The 26,359-nt window shown below is 46.7% G+C and overlaps 1 protein-coding gene across 2 annotated transcripts in view; it reads right to left on the reverse strand.

The window, feature by feature from the left end:
* Positions 1-4,603: 4,603 nt before the first annotated feature.
* The window catches only part of TRPC5 (transient receptor potential cation channel subfamily C member 5), a 103,188-nt gene continuing 81,432 nt past the window's right edge, over positions 4,604-26,359 (reverse strand). For both annotated transcript variants that reach the window (XM_039731294.1, XM_039731296.1), the window contains exons 8-11: positions 15,850-16,056; positions 14,948-14,989; positions 13,181-13,270; positions 4,604-12,499 (exon numbers count right to left, since the gene is read on the reverse strand). In XM_039731294.1, coding sequence (XP_039587228.1) covers positions 11,765-12,499; positions 13,181-13,270; positions 14,948-14,989; positions 15,850-16,056 — 1,074 coding nt within the window. In that variant the 3' untranslated portion in view covers positions 4,604-11,764. The remainder of the gene's footprint in view (positions 12,500-13,180; positions 13,271-14,947; positions 14,990-15,849; positions 16,057-26,359) is intronic.

Genomic DNA, 26,359 nt, shown 5'->3' on the forward strand with positions numbered 1-26,359 from the left:
GCAGCCAGGTAAAAAGTCAAAGTGAGATGAAAATGACCCCTGAATAGCTAATTTCATTTTGAGCCTCTGTGCTGTTTGTAAAACAAAACATTTCTACAAATTTGTTTATGAAATAATGGGTGGCCTTTTGTGTTTCTGCCTCTGGAGGAGCACTTGACTTGCACAGATGTTTTTTGGAAAAAATACCATGAGGGGTTTTTTTCTTTTTCTCTGAAATAGCATTCACTGGCCTAACCTCTTAAAGGAACTAGTAAAGCCTGTGATTTATTTTAAGGAATTTCAAGTGGCACTTACCTAAGCACAGTCTCCATGCTGGAGTCATGGAGTGGGTTTCCATCTGTCATATCCCGAGCAGTTTCTGTCAAGCACTGAAGGGAATGGAATATTTCCCCTTCCAGGCTTTAGCTGTGGATTCTGCCTCCTTTCTTCCTCTCTCACTGAGACAGCCTTGCTGTTTTCTACACACATGGTTATCACAGCACAGTGTTGCTGTTTTGTCTTCTGGTATTAGTCTGTCCCTGGAAGTCAACTTTTTTTTTTTTTTAATTGGAAAAGCTGATAATTCTGCTAGAATTCTCTTCTGGATTTTTGGTTTTGCTTACCCATCTAGGGCCTGGATTATTCACCATTAGCCATGGCTATTTTGGCTTTACTGGCCATTTTGATATACATGAAAATTACTTTAATTGCTATAACAGCATGTCATATGTGGCCAGTTAACTTATTTATGGATTTGATATACAGAGGTACCTCTGTGGTTCATTTTATGTGTTTTTTCCAAGGCTTTTAAGCCTCAAAATCAGCTTTTTGAACTAGCAAGCTGGGCTGTGGGGAGCAGGTAGGTGTGTGTCCTGGAGCTGATGAATGCTGTCCATGGAGAGGAAATGCCACCTCTTTATTAACAGCAAAGGAGCTAGAATGGCACAGCAATTGAAGTGATTGCTGGAGTCTTTTATTTCAATTCTGTTTCCCAGAATTGTGTTGCAGTACAACAGCTCTGCAGCACTTTTCTGAAACAGCTGCCAAAAAAGCTACAAACAGCTCTGCCTAAACCACAGCTGACCTGCTTTGTGCTCCAGCCCTGTCCTCAGCTGGGCTTTGCCAGCTCTGGCTGCAGCATCCCTGGACTGACAAACAACATCCCTGCCTCTGGGGCTAATCAGCCTTTCAGGGGCTGTGGGATAATTCACATCAAAATTACACCGAGGGCTGGGGCTTGGTTTGAGGGGTTTGGGATTTTTTGGTTTGGTTTTTTTGTTGGGTTTGTTTGTTAGTTTGTTTTTGTGGGGTTTTTGGGTTTGGGTTTTGTTTGTTTTGTTTTTTGGGATTTTTTTTGTTGGGGTTTATGCACATTCCAGGATGTGGGCTCAGGGTCTTTTCTTTGGTGGGGAACCCATTGTGAGCCTGGTGCTTTTCCAGACCTCTTTGGCACATGTTTTAGTGTGATTATCTTAGTTTGATTGCTGTTATAGCTTGGTACCAGACCAATGCTCTGGGGTTTTTATGCCTGGCAGAATTGCTGTGAATGGGGATATTGGGATATAGTTTGAAGCCATAACCATATTTTATCTTTAGTTACAAGAATTAAAAAATCCATGAGTATTGATTTTTATCTGGAATTATTCTTTTCCTGCAGATCAATGTTTTTAATTTTTTTTATTTTTATTGGACTTCTTGAATCATGTTGCCTAATAGTCAATTTTTAAAGCAAAGATTTTATCCTGGAATGTGGGGGGTTTGGGGTTTTTTTATTGTTGTTGTTTGTTTTCTTTTTTGGGGTTGTTTTTTTTGTGGATTTTCAAGGCTTTGCAGCCTTGAAAAGGGAGACCAGAAGAGTTCAGCCAAATTTTCACTAGTCATGCTTGCCACCTCCTTTCCTTCACTGTGTTTTTACAGATGAAAGGCAGAGGCTCAAATTAAATGAACACCTGCAGGCTGTGCAGGCTTTGTGAAGTGGCAGCACCACGGATGCTGTCCCTCTGTGTGAGCCCCAGAGCTCTCCCTGTGACAGAGGAACAGAGGACAGGGCTCCAGCTGTGCCAGGGCAGGCTCAGACTGCACACCAGGGAGAATTTCTCATGGAAATGTTCATTGGTGAACGCTGCAATGGGCTGCCCAGGGAGGTGTAGAGCCACCATCCCTGGGGGTGTCCAGGGAACACCTGGATGTGGCACTCGGTGCTCTGGGCTGGGTGACAAAGTGGGGATCACTCCCAGGCTGGGCTCAGTCTTGGAGATCTTTTCCATCCTGACAGTTCTGTGATTCTTCTGAGCCTGCAGGATGGACAAAGCAGTGACCAACCAAGCTCTGGTGCTTTGGGGGGGGCTTCTCTTGTGATTCAGTGTTTGAGTCTGGGAGGAGCAGGCTCCAGCTGTGTGTGCTGCCAGGCTCCAGAGTGGCTGTTATCTCTGTTATCTCATCTTTGTTATCTCTTTTATCTCATCTTTGTTATCTCAGCACCCCTCACTGCACAGTCAGCCCACGCTGGGGCTTGCAGGGGTGTCACCTGTGTCATCCCCCAGGTCAGCACCAGTCCAGCACTGCCAGCCACTGATGGTGGCACCTCTCTGATGGGGCTGCAATTCCATCTGTGATTGAGGAAATGATAAATCCTGCACAGAGAGCCCGTGCTGGTTCTGCCTCCAGCAGCCCTGGCCACTGGGCTGTCCCCTGCTAATGCTCCTGTTTTCCCCTTGCTCACATAACCAAACCAATCCCTACAGAAAGTTTGTTTCTCTAGCTCAGTTGTTGTTGTTGTTTTTATTTATTTATTTATTTCACTCTTGGGCTCCATTTCTCTCAGCACTGCTGCTGGGATACCTTTTCTTTTATAAAATGACACCATCAAAAGCTGCATTATATATGGAAGATACTCAATGCTCCAGACCCAGAATTCCAAGTAACTGCTTTTTTCATAAGGGAGGAAGATAAAACCATTGAACCAAGACTTTATAGCTTCGAAATAAGATCAGAAATTAAATTTTGCAGGGCAGGCCTGTATCTAGAAGCTCCTGGCCACTGCTTTTACCAGATTTCACAGTCAGCTGGGCTGCAGCACATAGGAAACAGCTCAGCCACAGGCTCAGAGCACGTTCCAGGCACTGCCTGCAGCCCAGCCCTCCTCTGGTGGGGTGATCTGCAGCCCCAGAACAGGTGTCTGAGCCCTACAGGGTGTTTTTATCTCTTAGGCTCTGTTTATGGCAACACTTTTGTTCCAGATGCTAAATCTTGCCTACCCTGGAGCACGTGAGCATTTTGCCACAAGCTTTGGGGTGCTGTGACCAAGGTAAGGGTCAGTCTGTGCTCACAGCTCTGATGAGGGCTTAACTTTGTTGGGCTAGGGAAAATGGGCTTTAAAGAGCAAGTGCAATATTCCCTAATGATAAAATTGATGGACCATCCAACTTCCTCTATAATTTCCTTTATGTATTTTTTCTACTCCCTGCCCTCCCCGTTTTCATTTTCCAATCAATTGCAGACATGTGGTTTCTAACTCTGTTTAAACCAGTACTTTTAAAATATGTCATAGCTGAAAGCAAAAGATGATTATTTTGATGCTTGTGGTGATTATGTGAATGTGTGATTTGTATAACTTTTCAGGAAAGTAAGTAAGAGGAGTGTGCTGAGCCACTCCCTGGCTTTGCAGGGACCAGGAGGGGATGGAAATCCCTGCCAGGTGAAGTTCAGTCCCTGTTTCTGGAACAAGGACCACAACAGGAGATTCACACAGCCTTCACTTTCACCTTTTAGTTTTCTGATGTGAATGAAAATGTGCTTATCCAACTGCGAAAACTCCTTGTCTATTACAAAAAAAAAGAGGTGTAGCCTTTTGTTTTTATGCAAATATTTAAATTTCTGCAGCTGCGGATCCCCGTGGTTGTGGATTTTGTACAGCTTTTGCCATGGTCAGTGTAAATTTGTGTGTCCCCATTGCCTCCCTTGTGCAGGAACTTCTGCATTCCAAGGAAAGGGAATTGCTGTGGTTCCACTTGTGGAAACTCTTGTTTTCCTGGAAGCTTGACCAAAAGCCTCTGCTCAGAGATGGAAACCTCCTGAAATGTATCTCCAGGACTTTAATGAGATTTGCTGGAGGACAGCTTTCCAGAAGCAAATTATGTTAATACAGTTGTAAGTTGTTGCTTAATGACTCCCTTACACTATTAGCTATATTGCTAATTGTGTGGCCAATGCAGTTGTGCTGGTCTGAGGATATCTTTGGGGAGTAAATTAAAATGAAATTACACTTACTTAGACTTTTCTGTGCAGGAGTAATTGCATTCATGTGGTGAATTTTATTTACCAACACTTCTAGTGGGTTGCTATTTTCTGTTGTAGCCAAGATATAATGAATATTTTGGGGCTGTTTTGTTGTTTTGTTTGGTTTTGGTTTTTTTTTTTCCAGCCAGGTGTAGTTCAGCTCTTGCTCAAATTTGGGTGATCAGCTTCACTGGAGGCAAGCAGGACTGTGAGATGTATTTTTTTTATTGAAATACCAATAAATTCTCCATACAATCAGAGCCCTTAAGTGCTCTTCTGACCTCTGACAGCCCTTGAGAAGTCTGTGCTGAACTTGTTTTTTAAAAACTCTAAAATGTCAGATCTGTTGCTGTTCATAAATGTTTATTATCAATAGGCAGCTGGAAATGTTACATCTGAAAAGGTAGAAACACCTTGATTTTTCAATAGGCTTACATTTTTGGGAAAAAAATTAAATGCTTTTTATTTGTTTTTTTTCAGTTTACAGTTAAGCTAAAAATACACATAAAATAAATAATTTTATTTGTTATGTACATTGTTTCACTTTGTACAGGTTATACGAGGGTCTGACATGGAGTCTGCACTACAGGTGGAAGAGATGCAAGTAGAAAAGTACATAAAACTAAGCATCTGTTTTTGCTTTTTGCTCTTGCCCTTGTCTCCAGGGGTGGCTATTACCACTCAACTGGCAGATTCTGAGGTCCCCATTCTGTCTTTGCATACACAAAATTCTTACAAGTAAAAGCTCTTTTGCCTGGAAAAGGCCTTTGAGTTTTTGAGCAAAACTAAAATAAAGAAGAAGGGGTGGGAAGATGGGGGAAAAAAGCCTCTTTTTTTTTTATTCCATGAAATAAAATGGCATTTTAAAATATGCTTGGGTGTGAAGGCTGTTTCTGTGGTTGCTTTTTTTATTAATGAAGACTTCATTTGACAATAAAACTTGATTGCTAAAAAAACTTCAGAGTCAGCCCAGGTCTCCAGGGCTCCCATACAGAAAATAGAATACTCAAGCATCTGCTACTGTCTTTTGCTTCTCAAAATCCTTAGCCCTGTAGCTCCCAGACCTGCCTTATAAACACCTTCAGGAGTTTTTAAATAACTGTACAATAGCCAGAAAAATAGCTAAGACCCAAAAGTGCCCCCTTGCTGAAAAACAACTATTTATAGTCAAAAGGCCTCTCTCTCTGCTGGCTAAAGGTATCACAGTGTTCTGTCAGCTCCTCACGGGGCACCTCTGAGCCCTGGGCACGGCATCTCGGCTGCCTCGGGGTGCTGCTGATGTGGGAATGCTTCCAATGGGAGGGGAAAAGAAAAAAAATCCCCCAAAGGATCCCCAAAACAGGCTGTGCTGAGCGGGGATGGGGACAGGCTGCACTGGTGTCCCAGTGGGTGGCACTGATGGGGAAGGGGCTGTCAGGAGATTCCCCCCTTGGCAGAGGGTGGGACTGGGTCTCCAGGGGTCTCTTCCAACCCAAAGCAGGATTCTGTATGGAGGAATGAGCTAGATGTGAAACTGTGGGTGGTTTGAGCTCTATTGCTGTTCTGCCTGGGCGTTTCATTTTGCTTTGCACACCTTAAAAAAACCAGAGCAGGTCAAAGTCTTTCCCTGAAGCACAAAATGCTATCAAAGGTTTGGAAGATGAGGATCAAACGCTTTTGCTTTTTAAGTGTACTTCTTTAGATGAAACGTGTTTTCTTTTTAGAACAATGGTTCTTGGCCATGAATTGCCTCCAGAGCAGTTGTTGGTCTGGGTGGAGGCAGTTAGTGAGCAGTATAGAAATTACTCTTTTGTAAAAAGGGCCTGAAATGGGGAAAGAAGTGTGAAAATTATATTTAATCAAATTATAAATGTTTAGGAAATAAGCTGATGTGGCTAGCCCAGAGAATTCTCTATCTCCTCCAAAACTCCAGTGAGGAAGTGACTTTATAGCAGTTTCAAGTCACACATTCACTGAAAACTGCAGATTCTGTTGGGGGACAGTTTATTTTAGATGCTTCTCCAGAGAGTGGATTCATTATTCACCACAGTCTCGCTGATTCCAATTAATTTCACCATGACATTAATTAGAGTGCCTGATGCTTCCAGCACACCTGGGAAGGTGTGAGCAGCCCTGGAGGTCTCAGTTAAAAACCAGCTCTCATTAAATCCAGGCAGCCCTGGTGGCTGGGATGTTTTGATGGATTTTTGCCATTCTGTGTGTGGAATGGCAGCAGAGGTGGGAGGGATTCCTGATCCTTTGGGAATCAACCTTGGCACGAGCTTTGTCTGCCTGTGGGACAGGGTTGGACACTGCAGGAGGAGCTGACTGGTTAAAGGAGCTCAGCCAGGAGTTCAAGCAGCACTGAACTCCTCCTGGTTAACTGAAATATGCTTTTCTTTGGGGTTTTGGTCCTTTGGAAAGGAAAGGAGCAACACCAAAGCGAAGGGAAGGGGGACAAACACGTCATGGTGTGAGGGCAGTGAGTAGTGGGGTGGCTTCCAGCTGCTGGAGAGCCCAGAGGTGATTCAGATCCTTGCTTACACTGCTGCTCACTGTCCAGATATCCCTGTCAACAACATCCAGGTCCCCAGTGCAGGGACCTGCACGTGCTCCTGTCCCTGGCAGGGAGCTCAGAGTGCTCAGAGTGTCCTTGCCCTGCCAGTCCCCTCTTGGAGCTCCTCTTGCTCAAACCAAAGACATTTCCAGGGTGAACACTAAAGAAAACAGCTTGTACAGAGAAATCTGGGTGCAGGGGACAGTGTCCAGCTGTCCAGGCTCCTCCAGCAGCCACAGTGTTGGCCCCTCTCTGCTGCCTGGGTGGTGCCCAGAGCTGCTGTCCCCTCTCCTGGGGCAGGACAGGCAGCAGGGCCACCCTGCTCCAGCCACAGCCTCCCTTTGCCCTCCTGTGACACTCGGTGAGCTGTCCTTGCCAGTGATGGGGTGAGAAGTGATGATCACAGAGGTGATGATGTGAAATTTCCCTATAGCCCTACCCTGGTGTGCTCCAGTGCTGAGCTGCCTGTGGAGCCCCCACCCCGTGCTTAGAATCCTGTGGTAGCAACCAATTTTAACCTCTTTCAAAGGTAAGGGTTTCTATTCATACATTAATATATTTATTTAAATACTCTTAATATTTACAGTGGCTGTTTCTGCTAAAAATCATGTTACATGGGGTAAGGGGTGGAACACAAATACAAGAAGGTGACATTTGGGGTGAGGCATAAATCACAAAAGCAAAGGTGTCAGAATTTAGGCTTCCAGGGTATGCTGCTCCTGCTCTCTGTCTACTGCAGAAGTCCCCTAAATTCCCTTCATGGGGAAACCATGCGAGTTTCCTACATGGAAAATTATCATAACAGACATAACAGTTAAATCCTAACCTGAATCAGTTGTAAGAAAATAAAAGTACAGACTACTGCTACCAATATGAACCACGTACTGTATATAGCGCCTTGAAACTGGAAAGTGCTTATCAATAATGAACTAACCCCCCTGCGAGGTAGGTGAGTATTATTATCCCTATTTTACAGATGGGGAAACTGAGGCATTCGAGAGGCTGAGTGACTTGCCCAAGGTCACGGGGGAGGCAGAGGCAGAGCAGGGAGTGGAGCTGAGCTCCCTCCTGGCTCTGAACCTGCCCATGCTTCCTCTGAGGGGACACAGCTACAAACACAGGAGTATTTACAGATTTACCAGCAAGTGAGCCATGTACAAATGCAGTTATCCAAATAACCTGCACTGATAACTCAGTTAATTTCTTGTTTCTGAAGCAATTTAGGTAATCTCTGACCTGAGTACAAACACCTCCCAGCTCTATTAAATTCTTAACCCTGGGTGTTATTTGTTAATTTTTTAATTGGTGATGATGCCCCATCCCTGGAAGTGTCCAAGGACAGGGCTTGGAGCAACCTGGCCTAGTGGAAGGTGTCCCTGCCCATGGCAGGGGGCTGGAACAAGAACTTTAAGGTCCCTTCCAACCCAAACCATTCCATAATTCCATGACCATTTGCAGGTGTGCTGCTTTACAGAGCCAGGTGAAAATGGCACTGGGATGGGAGGCGAGGAAAAAATGCAACTTCAAGAAATCTAAGAAAGGGCAAATGGTTGAGATCTCTGTTATCCCTAGCTCCAAACTCCTTGCATAAATACAAGGGTCCTTCTTGGAGCCCACAGAATACAGGCCAGGTGTGAACCAGCTGAGCCAAGGAAAGGTTTAACTCCTCACAGGAGAAACTCAAGTGTTCCACCAGCTCCTGCCCTTGCAGACAGCACAGGGGTCATCCACTGGTTTCTCTGAAGGAAAGAAGAACTTTCACTAAAACATGCTTTCATTTTTGAGCAATTGAAAGCATAAAAATACTGGTGTAGTCCTAAATACTGTGCTGCAAGTGAATTAAGCAAAACCTGGGTGGGGTTTTTTTTATCAAATGTATTTTTCAGAAGCTACTTCAATTTTGCTCCCCTGAAGCTTGTGTTTTAGCATAATAATAATTCCAGCTGCTCCAAAGTCTACTGCTATCAACAGGAATGCATAGATGCAATCAAAGAGAATTTTGCCTTTTGGGGGGACCAATTTGAGTTTTTCAAACTCCTGGACATGTGTATTAATCACAGCCAAATCAAATATTTGTACTGAATTCCAGAGTCAGCTCAGACTCGCTGGTAGCTGGGAGTGAGGAAGGATCTCAGTCACAAAACAAAGCCCAGGGGAGCCCCAGCCACGGGGCCAGGAGAGCATCTCCCCCTCCAGCCCAGCCCTGGGGGCTTGCAGATCTGCTACCCACTGCACGTGGCAGCTCCCAGCCCTGCCCTTTCGGGACCAGCAGGGGAACGTGACTCACACAGTCTGCAGGGAAGGGATTTTTGCATTTTTGGGGGCAGCACTGCTGAGTTAATTCCCTCTCTTTGTGCTGCTTGTACCTGGTAGTGCATTCGAGTGACACCATGAGCGTCACCAGCAGCTGGGTGCTTGTTCCCACTGAACACTTCAAAGCCCTTCTGCTGTCCAAGGATACAAACCCAGTTTCTGGCCCAATTTCAAGCCCATAACTCTATTTCTGCATAACTCTACTTGAATTGTTTTCATTCTTCCTCCTTACCCAGGAAATGCCACAAAGATTCTCTGTCCCCACGTCAAGCAGAGTTCCCAGACTGCAGTGTGGGGTAGGTGAGGCATCAGGGGACTCAAATTCAGCCCCCTGCAGCAGCTCCTGTTAATGTTTATCTTTGCAGAAATGTGCTCAGCTTGGTTTCTTGACCTGTGGGGCTTTTGTGGTGAGCCTTGCCTTGGTGGGTTCTGCCCATGGCTCTCCCCTGTCCATGGATTTGCTCCTCCAGCCAGGGGTGCCTGATTTCCTGATGGAATGATCAGCAAGCTGCTCCCCGCTCGGGTTTTGCAAGTCTCCTTGTGTTCCACCAATGTCAGTTTGCTCAGCCTTCCACGAGGGAAGAGGAAATGCAGTTTTCAAAGACAACCCTAACCCTGCAATTAGTGTGAAAGCCCAAAATCTGTTGATACAAAAATGCCTTTCACTCTGCCTTAACTAACGCATCCAGAGGCTTAAATATTTGGGGTTTTACACTGCCTGCTGATAACAAGACTGCTGTCATTATAGGCAAGGAATACAGAAATGGCTTGGAATCTCTGCTCCTTGCTGCTGATTTATCTCAAACCCAGGGCTGCCCTGGAGCCACAGAGCTCTGCGCTGAACACTGCCATGGGTTTGGGGTGTTGGCACCTCAGCCCTGCCCCAGCAGCTGCTGCAGCACTCCCTTTTCTCTCTGTGCTCCCCTTGCTGGGTGAAACTGCACAGGTGCCCAAAGGAAAAACCCCACGAGGGGAGTTTTCCCTCCCAAGAGGAGGGAGGCAGGGTTAAAGCTCGGGCAGAGGACCCAGCTGCAGGTGTTCCAGCATCTCTCACCCCCTGCCCTCCGTGCTGCCAGCAGAGCTGCTCGTGCCCCTCGCTGCTGGGTCTGACCCTGCCAGGGGCAGGGCAGATTTTCCAGCATTATGTTTCTCCAGAGGCAATTCACAACCCAGTTCCCAGGTGAGGCAATTGCTGGCAGCCACCCTGGGGAAATGCTGGAGCTCCACAGCCCCTCCTGGGAGCAGAGCCCTGCAGGAGGGCAGTGAGAGCAGGAATGGGAGCAGGAATGAACCCCTTCCCAAGCCCCTGGGCAGGAGCTGCTCCCTCCAAGGGAGCAGCTGAGCAAGAACAGCTCTGAGGTGGTGCTAAGTGCCAAGCACCTGTGCTTCTTAGCAACACTGCAGAAGTTCAAGCATCCCATTGTTAAAAAATTTACAATAAAACCCCCTAAAATCCCTTTTAAGAATTCAACCACCTTGCCCTTGACAGGGTTTTTTCCTCCCCCTCTGATGCTCCTTGGGACAGCAGCAGTGACAGTGCTAAGCTCTGTCCAGACCCCTACAGCTGGGGAAATAAAGGATAATAAAAGATAATAAAAGACAATAAAAGGTATCACCTCCTGCCACACTCCTTTCTGTTGCACCTCAGAAGGACCTGCAGAGCTGTTCCACTTCTGCTGCAGCTCTTGCTCAGGCTGCTTTTCAGACCTGCAGCTCAGGGGCCCAGGGAAGATGCTCTCCCTCAGGAGATGGATTTCCCCCTGACACCCACCAGAGAGGCAGCAAAAAGGGAATGCAGCACTGGAAGTAAAATTAGGAATTGCAAAATAAGAGCAAGGCTTAGAGCTGGGTTCTGGTTCAGCCTATTAGAAACTACTCTGAGGTTTGTATTTCAAGCAGCCAGGGTTGTTTTGGGTTGTTTTCTTTTCAGTTCATCTACACAGGAGTTGGAGGCAAGGCCAGGTGCCGGCTCCCACTGTCAGCCTAATTGGAAGGTCCTTCTGCTCCCCAAAAGGGAAATTAGGTACATAAGCAAACATGTTAGCAACAAAAACATGTTCCAGGTGGATGATCAAAGGGGTTTCATATTCAGTAATAATTTATAATATTAATATAGTGGCCTGAAAAAACAAGCACAACCAAAAGAATCAGAAGTCATATTGCTTAAAGGAAACAAAAAAACACCAGTTATAGGTCAAAACCCTTTTAAAAAACATTTTCAGTGTGATTCTCAGCCTCCTGCTGAACAGCTATTTGTGTTGATGAGGAAAACTGAGCAGGATGCAGAGCCAATGGTGCTGGACAGCAGCACTGAAACCCAGCTGGGGTGGGATGATGAGGGGAGCACTGGAGAAATCCTTTCCTCAGCCACCTGCATGCCTGAAGTCTGTGGGGTTTGGAGACTAAGACTGCATCCAAAGGGATTCCTGTGGTTTATGGCAACCTTATAAATGGTGAAACCATTAGTTTAGTATTAGTGAGTGTAAAAAAAGTAAATTAAAAAAGGTGCAGATGGCTATAAAATAGGCTATAACATGAGAAGGTTTACATTTTTTTTTCACCTGTGGACAGAAAGGAAACAGTGATGCTGAACCAGATGAGAGCAAACAATTACCAATACTTGGCTGAGTTTTGCAGTGAGAGTTAAGAGAGCTTTGCTCAGAGCCGAGTGGTAACATGATCCTCCTGCCCGTCTTTCCACTGGTTTATAAACAAGTCACAGGCCTCTCCCCACGAATCAAACACATCCTCTGACGAGTCTATAAGTTTGGAGTTAGAGGAACAAATACTGGAAGCACAGTGAAGGGAACTGGTACAAACCACAGGGCACTCCTTGCTCTGTCCTGTAAGTCTCGTGTTCCCACTGTAGGCCACCTCATTGAGGTTAATTTCACTTTTGGAACAATTCTCTTCTCTCTCTCTGTCCATGGGAGAATATTTAATGTCTTTCCACATGTAGTGTGGCTGGATGATGCCGTCTGAAATGGTGTACATGGGTTCTGAGCTGGGCTCAGGGACGTGGCCGTTCATCTTGGAGAAGAGCAGGCCCAGCCTCTTGAAGGACTCCTTCTTGGAGCTGGAGAGTCTCTGAACTCTGTTCCCGTTCCGCACGAAGGAGCGCTTGCTGATCCCGTTGCTTTTTGGCTTCTCTTCCACCATGTTGATCCCAGACATGGTTTTAATCAGGGCAGACACGTTGAAGTCCTTTTTCTTGTTGGCTACATTGAAAGACACGCTCTTGGCTCTGGGCTTTTCCCCAGCACCATCCTCATTTGTCTCCTCCTTTTGGGACACCTCTGTGCTGCTGGTAGAGTAACTTCTCCTCTGGGGCTTCCTGTTGCCTAAGAGGTCAAGAACTTCATAGCGAAAACTCGAGATGTCCTGTTTTAATTCCTGGGGCAAGAGGAGAGAGGAGTTACTCCCAGCAGCCTTATCTGGCATGAAGAAATGACCACGTTCCCTCTGGAGAGCTCAGTTGTGCCAGTGGCTGGTCCCAAATCACACAAGAATATCAAATGCAAGTCCAGTGTCACACAGAAATGTGTTGGTAGTGCTGAGAATTGGGGACCTCACAAGGCTTTTGTCTCCAAAGGCTGGGGACTGGCCCTGTTGATCAACCCCCCTTCCAGACCCCAAAAAGTCAGATAAAAGAGTTACAGAAGAGGGAAAGCTGCTGAAATATGGCAGGAATCCTGTCTAGCTGACAGGCCAAACTTTACATTTTTTGATGAGTGTTCTTAATATCCACCATCCCCAACCCATTCTTTGGCTCTGTCTGCATTAGGATTGGGAATGTGATGTTGATTCAAATCCCATATTTCACTCCTACTCTTTTCCAGTGCTTTTGTCTGCATAGCACATTGTACATTAAAATATGGGAGGTGGTCATATAGGAAGACACTCAATAATAACTCACTCTGCCCACAAAACCCCACAGGCCCATCAGATACATTCCCAGCTCCAGTCACAATGTTATTTCCACACATCACAAATCACCATAACAAGTTAGTGCAAACTCTGCAAGTGGCTGTCTGAATTAATAAAACAAATTATTATTGAGGAATAATAAATTACCTTGAAGTTTTCTTCAGTTAAACCTTCATTGGTTTTGGAAGTTCTTATCATTGCAGCGACGTATCTTTTCACAAGATTTCTTATCACTTCCTGGAATAGGAAACAGTCCAAGTGATTCAACTGCAAGCTCAGCCCAAACTCTGTTCTCGCTGCAGTTCCCTGAGCTCTTGCCAACAGCAGCTGTCCTGACTCTGCTGGTTAAAAACCACTCACCACCAGAAACAAAATGCTTCCTTTTAAGCAGAGCAAACCTTGGGAAGGGGTGATACAGCTTCCACCTTATGGATGCTCAGTTTTTAGCTAAAGGAAAAGCAGTTGTTTTGTACTGGGGCTTGTAGATGTGCAAGTCATGGAGAAAAAAATTCTTGGAGCGCTCTCTCCAAGCAGTTCTTGGATGTGCTCTTTAATCTCAGCTGCTGAAAGGTTTTACAATTACCAATCTCATGTGCACACTGCGTATTGTGATGGGCTAAATTTGGCATTTGAAGGTGGTTTATCAAGTATTTGAAGCCAAGGAGGCTGTGTTAGCAATAAATAATGTGAAGAGCAGCCAGGATCCCATGGGTCAATGGACATTCACCTCAAACCACATCTGCAGCTGCCTGTCTGTTTCCTAAGGGCAGAAACTCCTTTAAGGCTGGCGGCACCATCCGTGGGCAGCATTGGAAGGGCCAAATCACACTCTCAGTGACTTCTCCAGGGACTCTCCCTCCTCTGTGTCACCTGTCTGCTACACTCCACGTTTTTGGTTGGATAAGCTCTGTTTTGCTCTGCTCATGTCCCTCCCTGATGGCTTCAGGAAAGCAAACTGGTGCTTTGAGCTTGCACATTTATCTGTGCCAGCCAAAGCACACCCAGGCTGCTTGTGCCTGTTATGTGCAGGGAAAAGACCACTCCAAACCTGCCCTGCATCTCCCCCCCTTCACAAACAAGTCTGAGCAACACCCAGCTGAAGATGGTGGCTGCAGTGAGGATTTGCTGGGAGGTTTTTAAGAGTTCCCAATGTCGCAGCCGTAAGCTGTGCTGTGAAGTCAGAAAGCACCATATGCCAGTTGTCAAAGGTGACTAATTATGTTAACCACCAAGTTCTGATAAAAGTGCTCTTCAGAAAGCAGGAGATGTCTTAAGTAAGACAAATTGCTAATGGCTTTTGGCAGTGGAGCCTAACGTACCACCTAACATTTTGGAGAATTTTTTCTCCTTCCAGCGTGCTGGCATAATATATCCTGCTGAATTCAAGGGCTGGAGCTGGTGTTTTTAATGAAGTTTCATCCTTTTGTAGGTTGAGTTTAATGAGTACTTGATGACAGGCAGGCTGAGAATAAACAAACCAGCAAGATTCAATAAAGGAATCCTTCCTACTTCCCAAGCTGTACCAAACAAAAGAATATCCCAACCACAGTCTGAGTTAGGGATGCTTTACAAAAAAGAGCAAGAGTGGAACAATTCAGGAGTGTAAAAATGCTGCAGAAATAGTTTTAATCAGAATGTCCTGACAACCTGATGGCAATGGGGATGTGACCTTGACTTCAGCAGCCACACTGATACCTGCAAGTTTCACATTATTCCAGAGGGGCTGAAGGCAAGGACAGATTTACTGAACCATCCACCTCCAAAAGGAAATGCTTTAATCCATGATAAGCTAAATCCTCTTAGAGGACCTACACTTATCAAAATATATTCTGGAAGCAAGCAAGAATTGACGTATCAGAAAACGAGGAGGAGAAAGAAACAGCAAGCAAAAACTTTATGTGCCCAAAAGTTTACCTGGTAATGTTGATTCTGAATCAGGTTGTCAGCGTGACGTTCCTGGAAAGAGAAGGGCACAGAGGTGTCACCTGTCTTTAGAGCTCCCCATGGCCCTGAGCAAGTGTCTCAGGTGTAGCTGGGTGTGTATTCTGTTGGCATCTATTCAAGGTGGGGCACTTCTCTCCTGTTCATGGGGCAGTTTTTTCTTTATCTCTCCCACAGCCAATCCTCCCTCCAGGAGATCTCTGCTGTCCATGGCCAGGGAGTGTCCCTGCATGGCTGATCCAATTCCAGCATCCCATGGGGAGATGCTCCACCCAGGGCAGGAGCCAAGCATTCCTACCTGGATACAATCTGAGCCTGGAACAGCACAGCAGCCTCTGCCCCCTGCATTCCCAGAGGAGCAGCTTTCTCCTGCCCTGCATTCCCAGAGGAAGAGCAGGCCCATCTCCAGCAGCCCTGGAGCTCCAGAGGAAAACTCCCCCCTTGTGCAGGATCCCTGCTCCAGCAGAAGCACAGCTGGCACTGCAGGAGGGCTGAGCCCCCATGGGATGGGACTGTGCCACCACCCTGACACACAGCATGTCAGATCGTGTTCTGACTCTGGCAGTGGTGGTTGGTTTGTTTGTTTGTTTGTTTGTTTGTACTATTGTATTTGTATTAGAGTTTTCCTAGCAAAGAAATGTTATTCCTATTCCCATATCTTTGCCTGAGAGTTTCTTAGTTTCAAAATCATAATAATTCAGAGGGAGGGGGTTTACATTTCCCATTTCACAGGAGGCTCCTGCCTTTCTTAGCAGACACCTGTCTTTTCAAATCCAGACAGCAAGTGATGATCCTGCAACCCTCTGCTGATCCCTCACAACCCTGGATATCCCCACACCCTCCAGAGACCAAGCACAAGCCCGTGAGCTCCTTACTGTGAATGTTTTGAGGTTTTCGTGCCTCTTCTGTTCGTTGTCAGAGTCATCTCCTGGGCACAGCTGGTTGTGGATCCACTTGCAAAGGTACCAGACCGACTTGGGGCTGGGGACGATGTTAAAAGGAGGGGGCAGAGTGGCGCCTTCGTCGAAGTAACTCATCCAGAGCTTCGTCCGCGCAAACTTCCACTCGATGTCCGCGTGGTCCTGTGAGGGGAGGGCAGAGACCATCAGCAGCTGCAGGCAGGTGTTCCTGGAGCCAGGCTGAGGAGGGAGGTGAGGGATTTCTCCAGCTGCAGGCAGAGCAGTGTCACTCCTTACATCTCCCTCGCTGGGGGTGGGTGTAAAAAAATTGGTGTGAAATGCAGCTGGAGTGAAAAAATACCAACCACTGAGAAAGCAAAGAAGAGCAATACCCAGCGAGGAGAATTCCATGTGCTAGAGGCCAGCTTTGTCCTCAAGATGTTGTGCTTATTAGTTCACCAATGCAAGAAGCAAGAAAACACATTTCTTATTTTGCTCTTTGCTAGCACTTTTATTATCACAAACCACTGTTCCTCATGTCTAAATACAATGAATTCTCATATTCTTCCCTGGGAAAAAAGTCTTCCATAGTGGTTTTTGATTTGTTTTTTATAGCCTCCATTAATTCTGCTCTTATAAGGAAATGACACATTTTATGTGTGCCGTATTTTACATCTTGCCTCTGCATTATCCTTACCGAAGCCAGGAGACATTTTACTCTTGGGTTGGTGGGTTTTTTGCATTTATATTATCACCATGATGGCTTGCTATGCCCTGGTGTTTTTCACCCCAGCAAAGTGGAGATGGGAAGTTAACACCATCATTTCACAGCTGCACAGACAGACACAGGGTCCATACAGTCCCCAGGAAAGGAATGCTGAGTTATGGAAGGGACTGACCTTACAGACTTCAGAATAGCTGGGTTTGGGGAGCAAAATTTAGTCAATTTTTAATGATGGAGGAGCCAACCCAGTAACACAGTGCATAGTCCCTCCAACACCAGGGCAGAGGCAGCTCCCTGCAGCCAGAGATGCTGCAGAGACCCGAAACACATCTCGTGCTGCTTTGTGCTAGTTTTAAAGTTGGAAAAAATGCCACTGTCTTGTAGGTTCTGCAGAAATTCTGACATTAGGCAGAAAAGGGGGGGAAATAATTTGTGCTGAACAGAGCTGACACCAGTAGCCTGAGCTGAAATGGTGTAGAGTGTGTTGCTACCACTGCAGAGCAGCGCTAAGCTGATGGTTGTGACATTTCAGCCGCTCGGCATTTGCGTGAACGGTGTCTGACACCAGATTAAACCAAAGCCACGGTGATTCAGGCTAAGAACAGCACAAGGTGGGAGAAAAGGACAATGCAGGACTTTAATTTTCTGAGGAGATTTCAGCGAGGCTGGAACAAGCAGCTTATTGAGCGAGGGGTGCTGGGCTGCAGCTCTGGCAGGCAGGCACTGAAGTGTAGGACAGGGAGTTTAATAAAATATTGCTGAACATCATGCCCAAAAAATTACTACACTGGCTCTCTGGCCATGCTCCAGCGCCCTGACACGGGTAAAATATGCTCACATTTTGACAGTGAGGTGCAGCTGAACTCCATTTTGGTAATGTATTCAAATTATGTGCAGCCCTGGATTTAGATCGACTGTCTCAGTGGCCTGGGAGCACATTAATCTCTGCAGATGGTCTGAACCAGCCCAGACCATCATTGTCCCCTGCCAGTTTACCACTTTGCAAGCCATAGGGAAGCTCAGAGGTGCAGCCTGCCATGCCCCTTTTTCCTCAAACACCATCACACTCCATAAACAGGTGAGCTGCAGCATTGCTGTGAGTTGATGCTGCTGGAAATTAAATCCTGCGTAGTAAAAAAAAAAAAAGTAGTTTGTAGCAGTAGGAACAACTGCCACCATTTGAAAAAAAAAAATTAAAATTAATTTTAAGGAAAGAACAATTCCTGCTCATTTTTAGTTCATTTGTCTCAGCCTCCCAGCCCACAGGACAACCCCTGCTTGTCAACTGCTCCCAATTCCAGGCAGAGCTGCCTCAGCTCCTTGCAGAAAGAAGCAGGGCTGGCTGCTCCCTGCCACCCCTGAAAGCTCCCTCATGCCCATCTTTCCACCTGAGCCTTTCCAGGTCTGGGCAGCTTGAGCTGAAACAAGAGGAATGATGGCACTGCAGGCCAGGTGAGCCCAGAGGGACCAGGGAGGGGGGAGAGAAGGGGTCTGAGCTGCACTTTCTGTGCTTCACCTGGATATAGAATCATTTATCACAGAAAAGCCCTCTAAGATCACCAACTCCCACCATTCCCCAAGGCTACAATTTACTCCTGGCCCCAGGTGCCACATCCACACACCTTTGAAATCCACCCAGGGATGGGGATTGCACCACTGCCCTTGGCAGCTGTGCCAGTGCTGGGCAATTCTTTAGGAAAAGGAATTTTTCCTGGTATCCAAGCTAATTTTTCTGGTATCCAAGCTAATTTTTGCTGGTATCCTCCCCTGCTCTTTACCAGGAAAAGCCCGGTGGCAGCTGCACGTTGCTGGTCTGAGCATCTAGAACATTTTGTAGGGGAAGATCTGCATGAGCCCAGGGTTGAATCACACAGCCCTGCTGGGGCTGAGCAGGAACTGAACCTGGCAGCCCTGCCTGGGGCAGCTGGGGAGCTCTGGGCAAGGCAGGAACTGAAGGACAGTGCAAAGACTTATTTTGGATAGAGATGTATCTTTTAAGTTCTTTGTCAACACAGGAGTAGGTGTGAATGTGCTGCCTTCCAGCCCATCATCTTCTGTGATATTCTGTGATAAATCCACCTCTCCCCTCCACAAGAGTCCATCAAAGGCCTGGTGTCAGAGAGGGATCAGGAGTGAGGACTTGGCAGCAGTTCCCTTCAGCACACCATCAAAGGGCCCATCCCGGGCAGATGCAGTTTGGCACTGGATGATGGATGCTGTTTGAAGAGGAAAGTAAGGCAAATCTCTACCTTGGGGATTGCAGATTTGTTTCTGGGAAAGGAAGGAAAAGGCTTAAAAAGCTTTTCTGCACAAAGGGGAGGTTTGTTGTTTTTTTGGTTTGGGGTTTTTTTTGGTTTTTTTTTTTTTTTTTTTTTTTTTTTTTTTGTGGTGGTGGTTTTTTTTTTGTTTTGTTTTTTGTTGGTTTTTGTTGGGTTTTTTTTTTCTTTTTTTTTACTTTTTGTTCTTTCATTTTTAAAATAGCTGGATGGGACACTTCATCCCTGAAGTGTCCCAGGCCAGCCTGGGCAGGGCTTGGACAGCCTGCTCTCATGGAAGGTGACCCTGCCCATGGCAGAGGGTTGGAAAAGGTGATCTCAACCCAAACCATTCTGGATTCTGTGACTACACAAGCTTTCCTAGGGCTGAGAGCTGTGAAGCTTAGCAAGGCTTTTCCCTTAGGAAGTTTTGAGGCTGGTCTGAACAAATCCCTGCTCGTCTGGGTGTGTCTGTGGATGCTGCCTTCACCCCACCTGTATTTCTTCTTGTGCTGTCTCAGTCAACAAGTGCACCATAACCTCTGAAAAGACAGACCAGACCCCCTGTACAAAGCTCGAAGTGTCTTTTCTCCCCTTCTCTGTTCTGCTGCTGCAAATTCCCCAGAGTTTGCAAACGCAGCCTTGTCTCAATTATTCACCTTGATGTTTTGTGAACCTGAGCAAATCAGATGAGAGCTCCTGGCAGCAGTTTTGTGTTGGAAATATACAGCAAAGAGACACTTCAATTTTACTGACAATGTCTTTGTGTGCCAGGAAACCACCATTTTCTTGGTTAGAGATCTCCTTAGTGCTGTAAGCAATAAAATCCTCACACAAAGCTACAGCTCCCCAGACTCTCCTCCCTGCGCTGAGCACCAAAAAACCACTTCAGTATCTGTTCTGTACCCAGTTCAAAGCTGGAGCACCTGGGACATACAGCCAGGACATCAGTCCCTGCAGTGGCTGGGAATGCAGCCAGCCAAGGTGTGCTCCAGGTTTGGGGTGTTTCCCCAGTGACTGCTGCCCCTGGGCTACAGACACATTTTTGGGAGCTGCCTGAGTCTGAGCAGTGAGTACAGGATCCTCCCAGAGCTGTGCTGCCTCATGCAGTGTTCTTAGATGACGACTCTTTGGTAACATTTATAATAAGCTAAAACCCCACATTCACTAGCTTTGCCAGCGTGACCTTGTTGCTTCAGGAATTTTAATCTAAGTTGGGATTTCAGTGTCCTCTCTTTGAGAGCTTCTGTCTCCCTCGCCCTTGTTCTTGTCACCATTTTCTTTCAAGCACTGCTCAGCGTTTCAGCTATCAAACACTCCACACTTAAGAGGGCCGAGCCCTCAAGCTCAAAGAATTCATGAACTCAAAGGAACCAGCACTCGGCTCTGCTGTGAGGAAAAAAAACCTGTCTCACTTCCTATCACAATGTGAATGTGTCATCCTGGCCACATAATCCTCTTGCAAATCTCTGCCATTTGAAGTGAGAATTAATCTCCCACAAAGATTTCCCTGTGGGATGGCTGAAGCCATTTCACTGTAGCAGTTGCAAATATTTTCTAATTCAGTCAAAGTGATGTATTCACAGATGTGCCAGATTTTAAATGATTACCTGCTACACTAATTATCCAGGTAATCCAGACATTAATCTCCGTCCTTATCTCTGTGTAGAAAATGTGTTGTTTACAGTTTCTGAGATGTTTTCTATGAAGATTTCCATCACCCTCTCCTGCTTGGGCCATGCAGGTTGGATCATACTTTGCCAATGGCAGCAGTGAGTCCTGACCCAGCCAAACAGACCCAGCTGTCTGGGAAGATGCTGTCAGCTTTCTGCATGAGGTGGACACTTCTGCCACAGGCTCCAGGTTCCTAAACCTCTCCAGGAGTTACTCCAGCTCCCTCGTGCCTGGGAAGCTGGTGCAGGGGATCACTGTGAATTCCTCTCAGCTGAAGCTCATCCCTGGAAAGCCTGTGGCAAATCAAGGCACAGGAGTCCCATCTCCTGGCTCTTAAGGGCTGAACACGCCTGGAGGCCCAGGGATAGCCCTGAGTTTTGGCTGGCTCAGGGCTGAGATGGATTCTGGCCACCCTGTGCATTCTGCAGGTGTCCCTGCACTCTGGATCAGGCTGGTGCAGAGCTGTGGTTCAAACCCTCAGCTCCCAGGAGCAGGGTTAGGTATTAAGATAAATTCCTTTATTGTGAGGGTGGGCAGACCTGGCACAGGAGCCCAGAGCAGCTGTGGTAGCCCCTGGACCCCTGGCAGTGCCCAAGGCCAGGCTGGACAGGGCTTGGAGCAAGCTGGGTTATTGGAAGGTGTCCCTGCTCATGGCAGGGGGTGGAATAAGATGATCTTGAAGGATCTCCAACCCAAATTATTCCAATATTTCTATGAAATCTAATGCTGGGGTGATGGTGATGCTGAGCAGCCAGGCATGCTGAGATCCTCAAACTTTTCCACTGCCAAACAATGCCAGGATGATCAGCTCCATGATGCTCCAGCTCCTCTGTGCCACACAGAGGTGCCCAAGGGCTCCTGCCCTTCCTCTGGGAGTTCCTGGGATGCAAATCCTCCCCACACCCACTTGGAAGGAATAACCCATAAAGATCCCCAGCATGGCTCTGGCTGGCACGAAAAGGGCTGTGTGTGCCTTTCCTGTGTTTTATTGCACAGCAGGCAGTGGGCTAGGCTGCAAATCAGGCTGCTGCCTGTCAGATGCAGATATAGATGGCTCTGACAATGCCCTGGGGACCAGGCTGTCTGGCCGTGGCTCAGTGCCTCTGAAGGAGGCATGGGAAGCTTTCAGGTTGTGCCAGGAGTGCTGGCAGGAGCTGGAGTGATTTCTGCAGCAGGAGCAGCTCTCTGCTGCTGTCCCACCCCAGGAAGAGCCACCAGCAGCCCCACAGGATTCGGATGTGCCCAAGCTGTACTTTGCTCTAGGAAGGAAGGAGGAGATGTAACATTTGCCTTGCAGGCTCCTGAGTAAGGGAGGCTGGCTGCCCGAGAGGCACAGCAACTTCAAAGGTGCCTTTTCTGCTGTGCAATTAGCAGTGCTGCAAAGCCTAGGAGAAGTCATTAGACTCTATTCAATATACTTCTCTCTCCACGTGCCTCTTTATTGCTCTGTGCTAAACCCAGAGCAGGAAACTGCAGAGAAAATATATCAGGGCTGGCTTTCAAGCAGGCTAACACAAGAAAGATGCCCTTGTGTGTCCTGAACAGAAAGCACTGCAGAAAGAGGGTCAGGAGAAATTTAATCCTTACAGAACTCCACACAGGCAACTCTTGTGCTGTTTCAAAGCTGTTAATTTTGTAATATGTGTCGGGCAAACTGGAAATAACATCAGCAGAGCTCGGGGGTTTGGTGACAAGCTCAAAGAAGCAAGCAACAAAATCCCAAGCAGGCTGTTTGACGTAAGTGGTGCTTAACATTTTTCAAAAGAAAGGATGTCATAGAAAGAAAAAGCCTGTGAGAAAATCAGGAAGCTACAAAGTCAATTAATGCATAGGTAATTCAGCTGCAGCTGGCAACAAATGACTTTGCTTTCAAAGCTGGGGATGACATACTGAGGGGTAAGAACTTAATAGGATCAATCTCCAAAATAATACACGAAAAATTACTAAAGGAGGACAACCTAGCATTAGGAAAAGCAATTAGAACAGTTAGGGGATGAGACAGCCAGAGAAGAGATGAAAGCACTGAGGAGCACAAGGCAGGTCCTGGGCAGCTGCAGTGGCTCTGAGGGGCAGCTGTGGCAGTGCCCTGGGACACCAGCCCAGGCAGAGGAAAATCAGGGAAAACACCTGGAGCAGCCCCTGCAGCAGCAGGCAGGGCAGGTGGGGGAAAGGGAGAGCAGCTCCCCAGGATGCAGCTCCAAGGGGGACACAGGGGGATTTTGGCTCCAGCACAGAAAAAGGATCAGAGGCAGGTCCTGAGGAAATACTCACAAATAAATACTAGCACTGGGAAACAAGGAAAGTGAATTCTTGGACCAGGATGCAGGTAACTGACTTCAGGCAAGAGCTACCCTTGTCTGGCAAAAGGCAGCAAGGCTCTTAGGTGAGGAAAGCAAACAGAGCACAAGGGAGAAAAAACCTCAAATCCAAAGTTTTATACAGCAGAGAAGCCGTCACTGGGACTGTGAAAGAACCTGAAAGCTGGGAAAGATCCCACATGGCAGAGCCCCTGAAAGAGCACACTGTAATTTGGGAAGTTGGGAAAAATTCCCTTAATTTTGCAGTGTCCAAGACTCCCACTTGGGAATGGCCAGTGCAATGTCAACAAGACACAGCACAGGACCTGCATTTTGTTATAAGTTGGATAAAGGACTCCACCTCTGGAGCACAGCCAAAGAGGCTCAGGAATTATGGAAATGGGGTTGGTTGCAATGGAAAAGAAAACCACAAGTGGCTTCTGAACACGCCAGGTCAGGCAGAGAGCAGGGACAGTCCCTCCTGGGTAGCAGAGAAGCCGTCACTGGGACTGTGAGCCTTCAGAACTGAAAGCTGGGAAAGATCCCACATGGCAGAGCCCCTGAAAGAGCACACTGTAATTTGGGAAGTTGGGAAAAATTCCCTTAATTTTGCAGTGTCCAAGACTCCCACTTGGGAATGGCCAGTGCAATGTCAACAAGACACAGCACAGGACCTGCATTTTGTTATAAGTTGGATAAAGGACTCCACCTCTGGAGCACAGCCAAAGAGGCTCAGGAATTATGGAAATGGGGTTGGTTGCAATGGAAAAGAAAACCACAAGTGGCTTCTGAACACGCCAGGTCAGGCAGAGAGCAGGGACAGTCCCTCCTGGGTAACAGCCCAGCAGACCTGTCACAGGAGCTGTGGCCCTGGCCATCCCTGCCCAGAACCTTGGCTGCTTCTCCCAGCCCCGGGGAATCAGTTTGTTTGTACTTGGAAAATGCATGCTTAAGCATCTCTGCTATTTATAACTTCCATGTGCAGAAGATATTCATAATTAAAATTTTTATTATGGCTTGCAATGAGCTGCATTCCACAATGTATTTAGGTTATATGTACATATATAGATATATATCAAACACTTTTCATCTCCCAGCAGCATCTTGGATGGAAGCAACGAGAGCTAATGAGAAGGCCAGGGAATATTATATTGGAGAAAACACAGAGAACTGGGGATTGTGCTTGTTTTATTGCAGTTAAATTATGGGAACTGACACCTTTTTGTTTCTGCAGTCATATTCCAGTTAAGTTCAGTTTTTATTTTAATAGTCAAATAAATCGGAGCAGTGGGAAGGTCATGCAGAGAAACAGCTCTCTCAAAGCCTCAGCAGGAAGATATCACCAAGGCTTTGTTCTTCCTGCCATCTATTCTTTCTGCTCCATCACTGCCTGATAAGAGCCTCCTTTCATGCTGAAGGTCAGAGAGATAAGGGGCATCTGTGCTGATAACTTCACTACCTCCAGCCAGGTCAAAACCAAGTAACTCTCACATGTCCTGCAGAACTGGAGGGCTGAGCAGGTATGGATAACCCAAAGTGTTGGAGTGCTGATGACTCTGTTACTGCTAAGGCAAAAAATAAACAAACTTAGCCTCATTTTTACTTGCCCTATTTCCAGAATACTGTCTTTGATTTTTTTTCTGCATAGCCAGTCAGGCTGGTATTTGATCTTCAAAGGACATTTCCAACCCAAGCCTCTCTAAGAGTCCATGAAGTTCTCATTGCTAAAGGTGTCATATCTGCATTACACTTGGAGATACTGCTGGGCTCAAAAAAGTTCCTGTTCTTCTCTGAGTAACCATTCCCAAAGCTTAGGAACCAAACTCAGTTCTCTCTTCTGGCTTCAGGGTGCTCAATCTGCCAGTCCAGGCCACCTGCTGCAGGTGGATGGGAACCTGGGATTCTCTGCTGGACACAGCCAGGATGATTCCAAGGTTCCAGGATGGCACAAACTTGCCCTGGAAGGAAGGAGCACTGCAGAATTCACCACTTTGCAGAGCACTTGAGCTGACCTTACCTTCTCCAGCTGGGCTGCTGCAGATGTACCTCAAAGGGGAAGGACAAACCACGGGCAGAGCCCAAAACCAGCCTGTGAGTCACGGTGTCCTGCTGAGGATGGAGCAGAACACTGTGAAACTGGGCTGGAGCAGCCTCTGGGGCTTGCAGGGGGGTCTGGAGGTGCCAGGCTGCACCTCCCCAAATCTCCTCAGAATTCCCTCATCTCCTCAAACCAAAGGCAAGGCTGCTGCTCCTCGTGTTCCCTCCCTGCTCCTCGCAGGAGCACGACTCTGTGAGACAAGTATTCAGGCACCAAATTCAGTGTTCTGCTCTTTTATGACTGCCCATAAACTGCCTTTCCTCAGCACAGGAGTGGGGCTGGATTATGTGTTTTACTGAGCCTGTAAAGGTCACAGCAGCAGAGGGAGCAGCAGGTGCCCAACACCTCTGGAAGGCAGCCTGCTTGCACAGCCTGAGCTTAACTGCCAAAAATTGAGTAATTGCTCAAAAATTAAAAAATCCTGTGTCCCGACCATTTAAATACATCCTTGAGCCAAAGGGAAGGGACAGATTATAAATGTATGAGATTGCTCCAGTCTGTAAGTGAACCTTGAGCTGTGCAGATAGCACTGACTCAGGAGAGAAGGCTCTGGTTTCTCCCACAAAAAGCAGGGCTTGTAGCTGAGTGGCTACAGGGAACAGGACCAGCAAACAGAAACAGGTTATTAATCATATCCCCATTTAATGAGGAGTGGTTGTGTGTATCCTCTTTCACCTGTATGATCAGCATCCATTTATTTGCAAGATTGCAGCATGTTGCAAAGGGAAATGTGAAGCACTGGCATCTAACAAGTCATATTTCAGAGAATTCTTAGTAATATAGCTGTTTCCATTGTTCAGTACCAGGGGAAAGCTCTTCCCAGATAAATCCCTTTTTGTATTTCACTGCTTTTTCCTCAGTAATATTCTTCCTTTATCTTTCACTTTTTGTCTTTTCTCCTGCCTTTCTAACAAGAGTCCCCTCGATGCAGAAGCACAAGATAATGCTAATTGAGCTTGTCAGGCCTAAATAAAAGATGGGATAATGCAGAGGCTGCAACCTATGTGGTTCCATCTGGATACTTCAACTTCTATCATGTAGCAAGAGCAAACCTTGCTGCGCTGCTCGCACGTAATGGGCAGAGAGTTATTGACCTGTCAGGCAGGGCACTGGGGTGTTAACCACACCAAGAAACCCCAGAGCCCAGCCCTGAAAATTCCAAAAATAAAAGCCAGCAAACTCCCTGGAATATCTTAAATCATCCAGGGCTCATCTACAAATTGCAAGCTCATCTTTTTTTTTTACTTGAGTGTAACTTTTCTGCCCTGAATAAGCCCTGAGATGGTTTGGCCGTGGTGGTTCCCAGGGACACATAAAACTCCTGTGGTTTCAAAGATGAAAAGCAACAGAAAGGCTGAACCTCCTGATTCTGCTGCCAGCACTCACAGGAGAGGCAGGATTGGATCCTGGGATGGAGCACAAGCTTTGTCTGGTCTAA

This window comes from Passer montanus, unplaced genomic scaffold (genome assembly GCF_014805655.1).
Source record: "Passer montanus isolate IOZ18808 unplaced genomic scaffold, ASM1480565v1 scaffold76, whole genome shotgun sequence".
NCBI classification, from domain to species: Eukaryota; Metazoa; Chordata; class Aves; order Passeriformes; family Passeridae; genus Passer; species Passer montanus.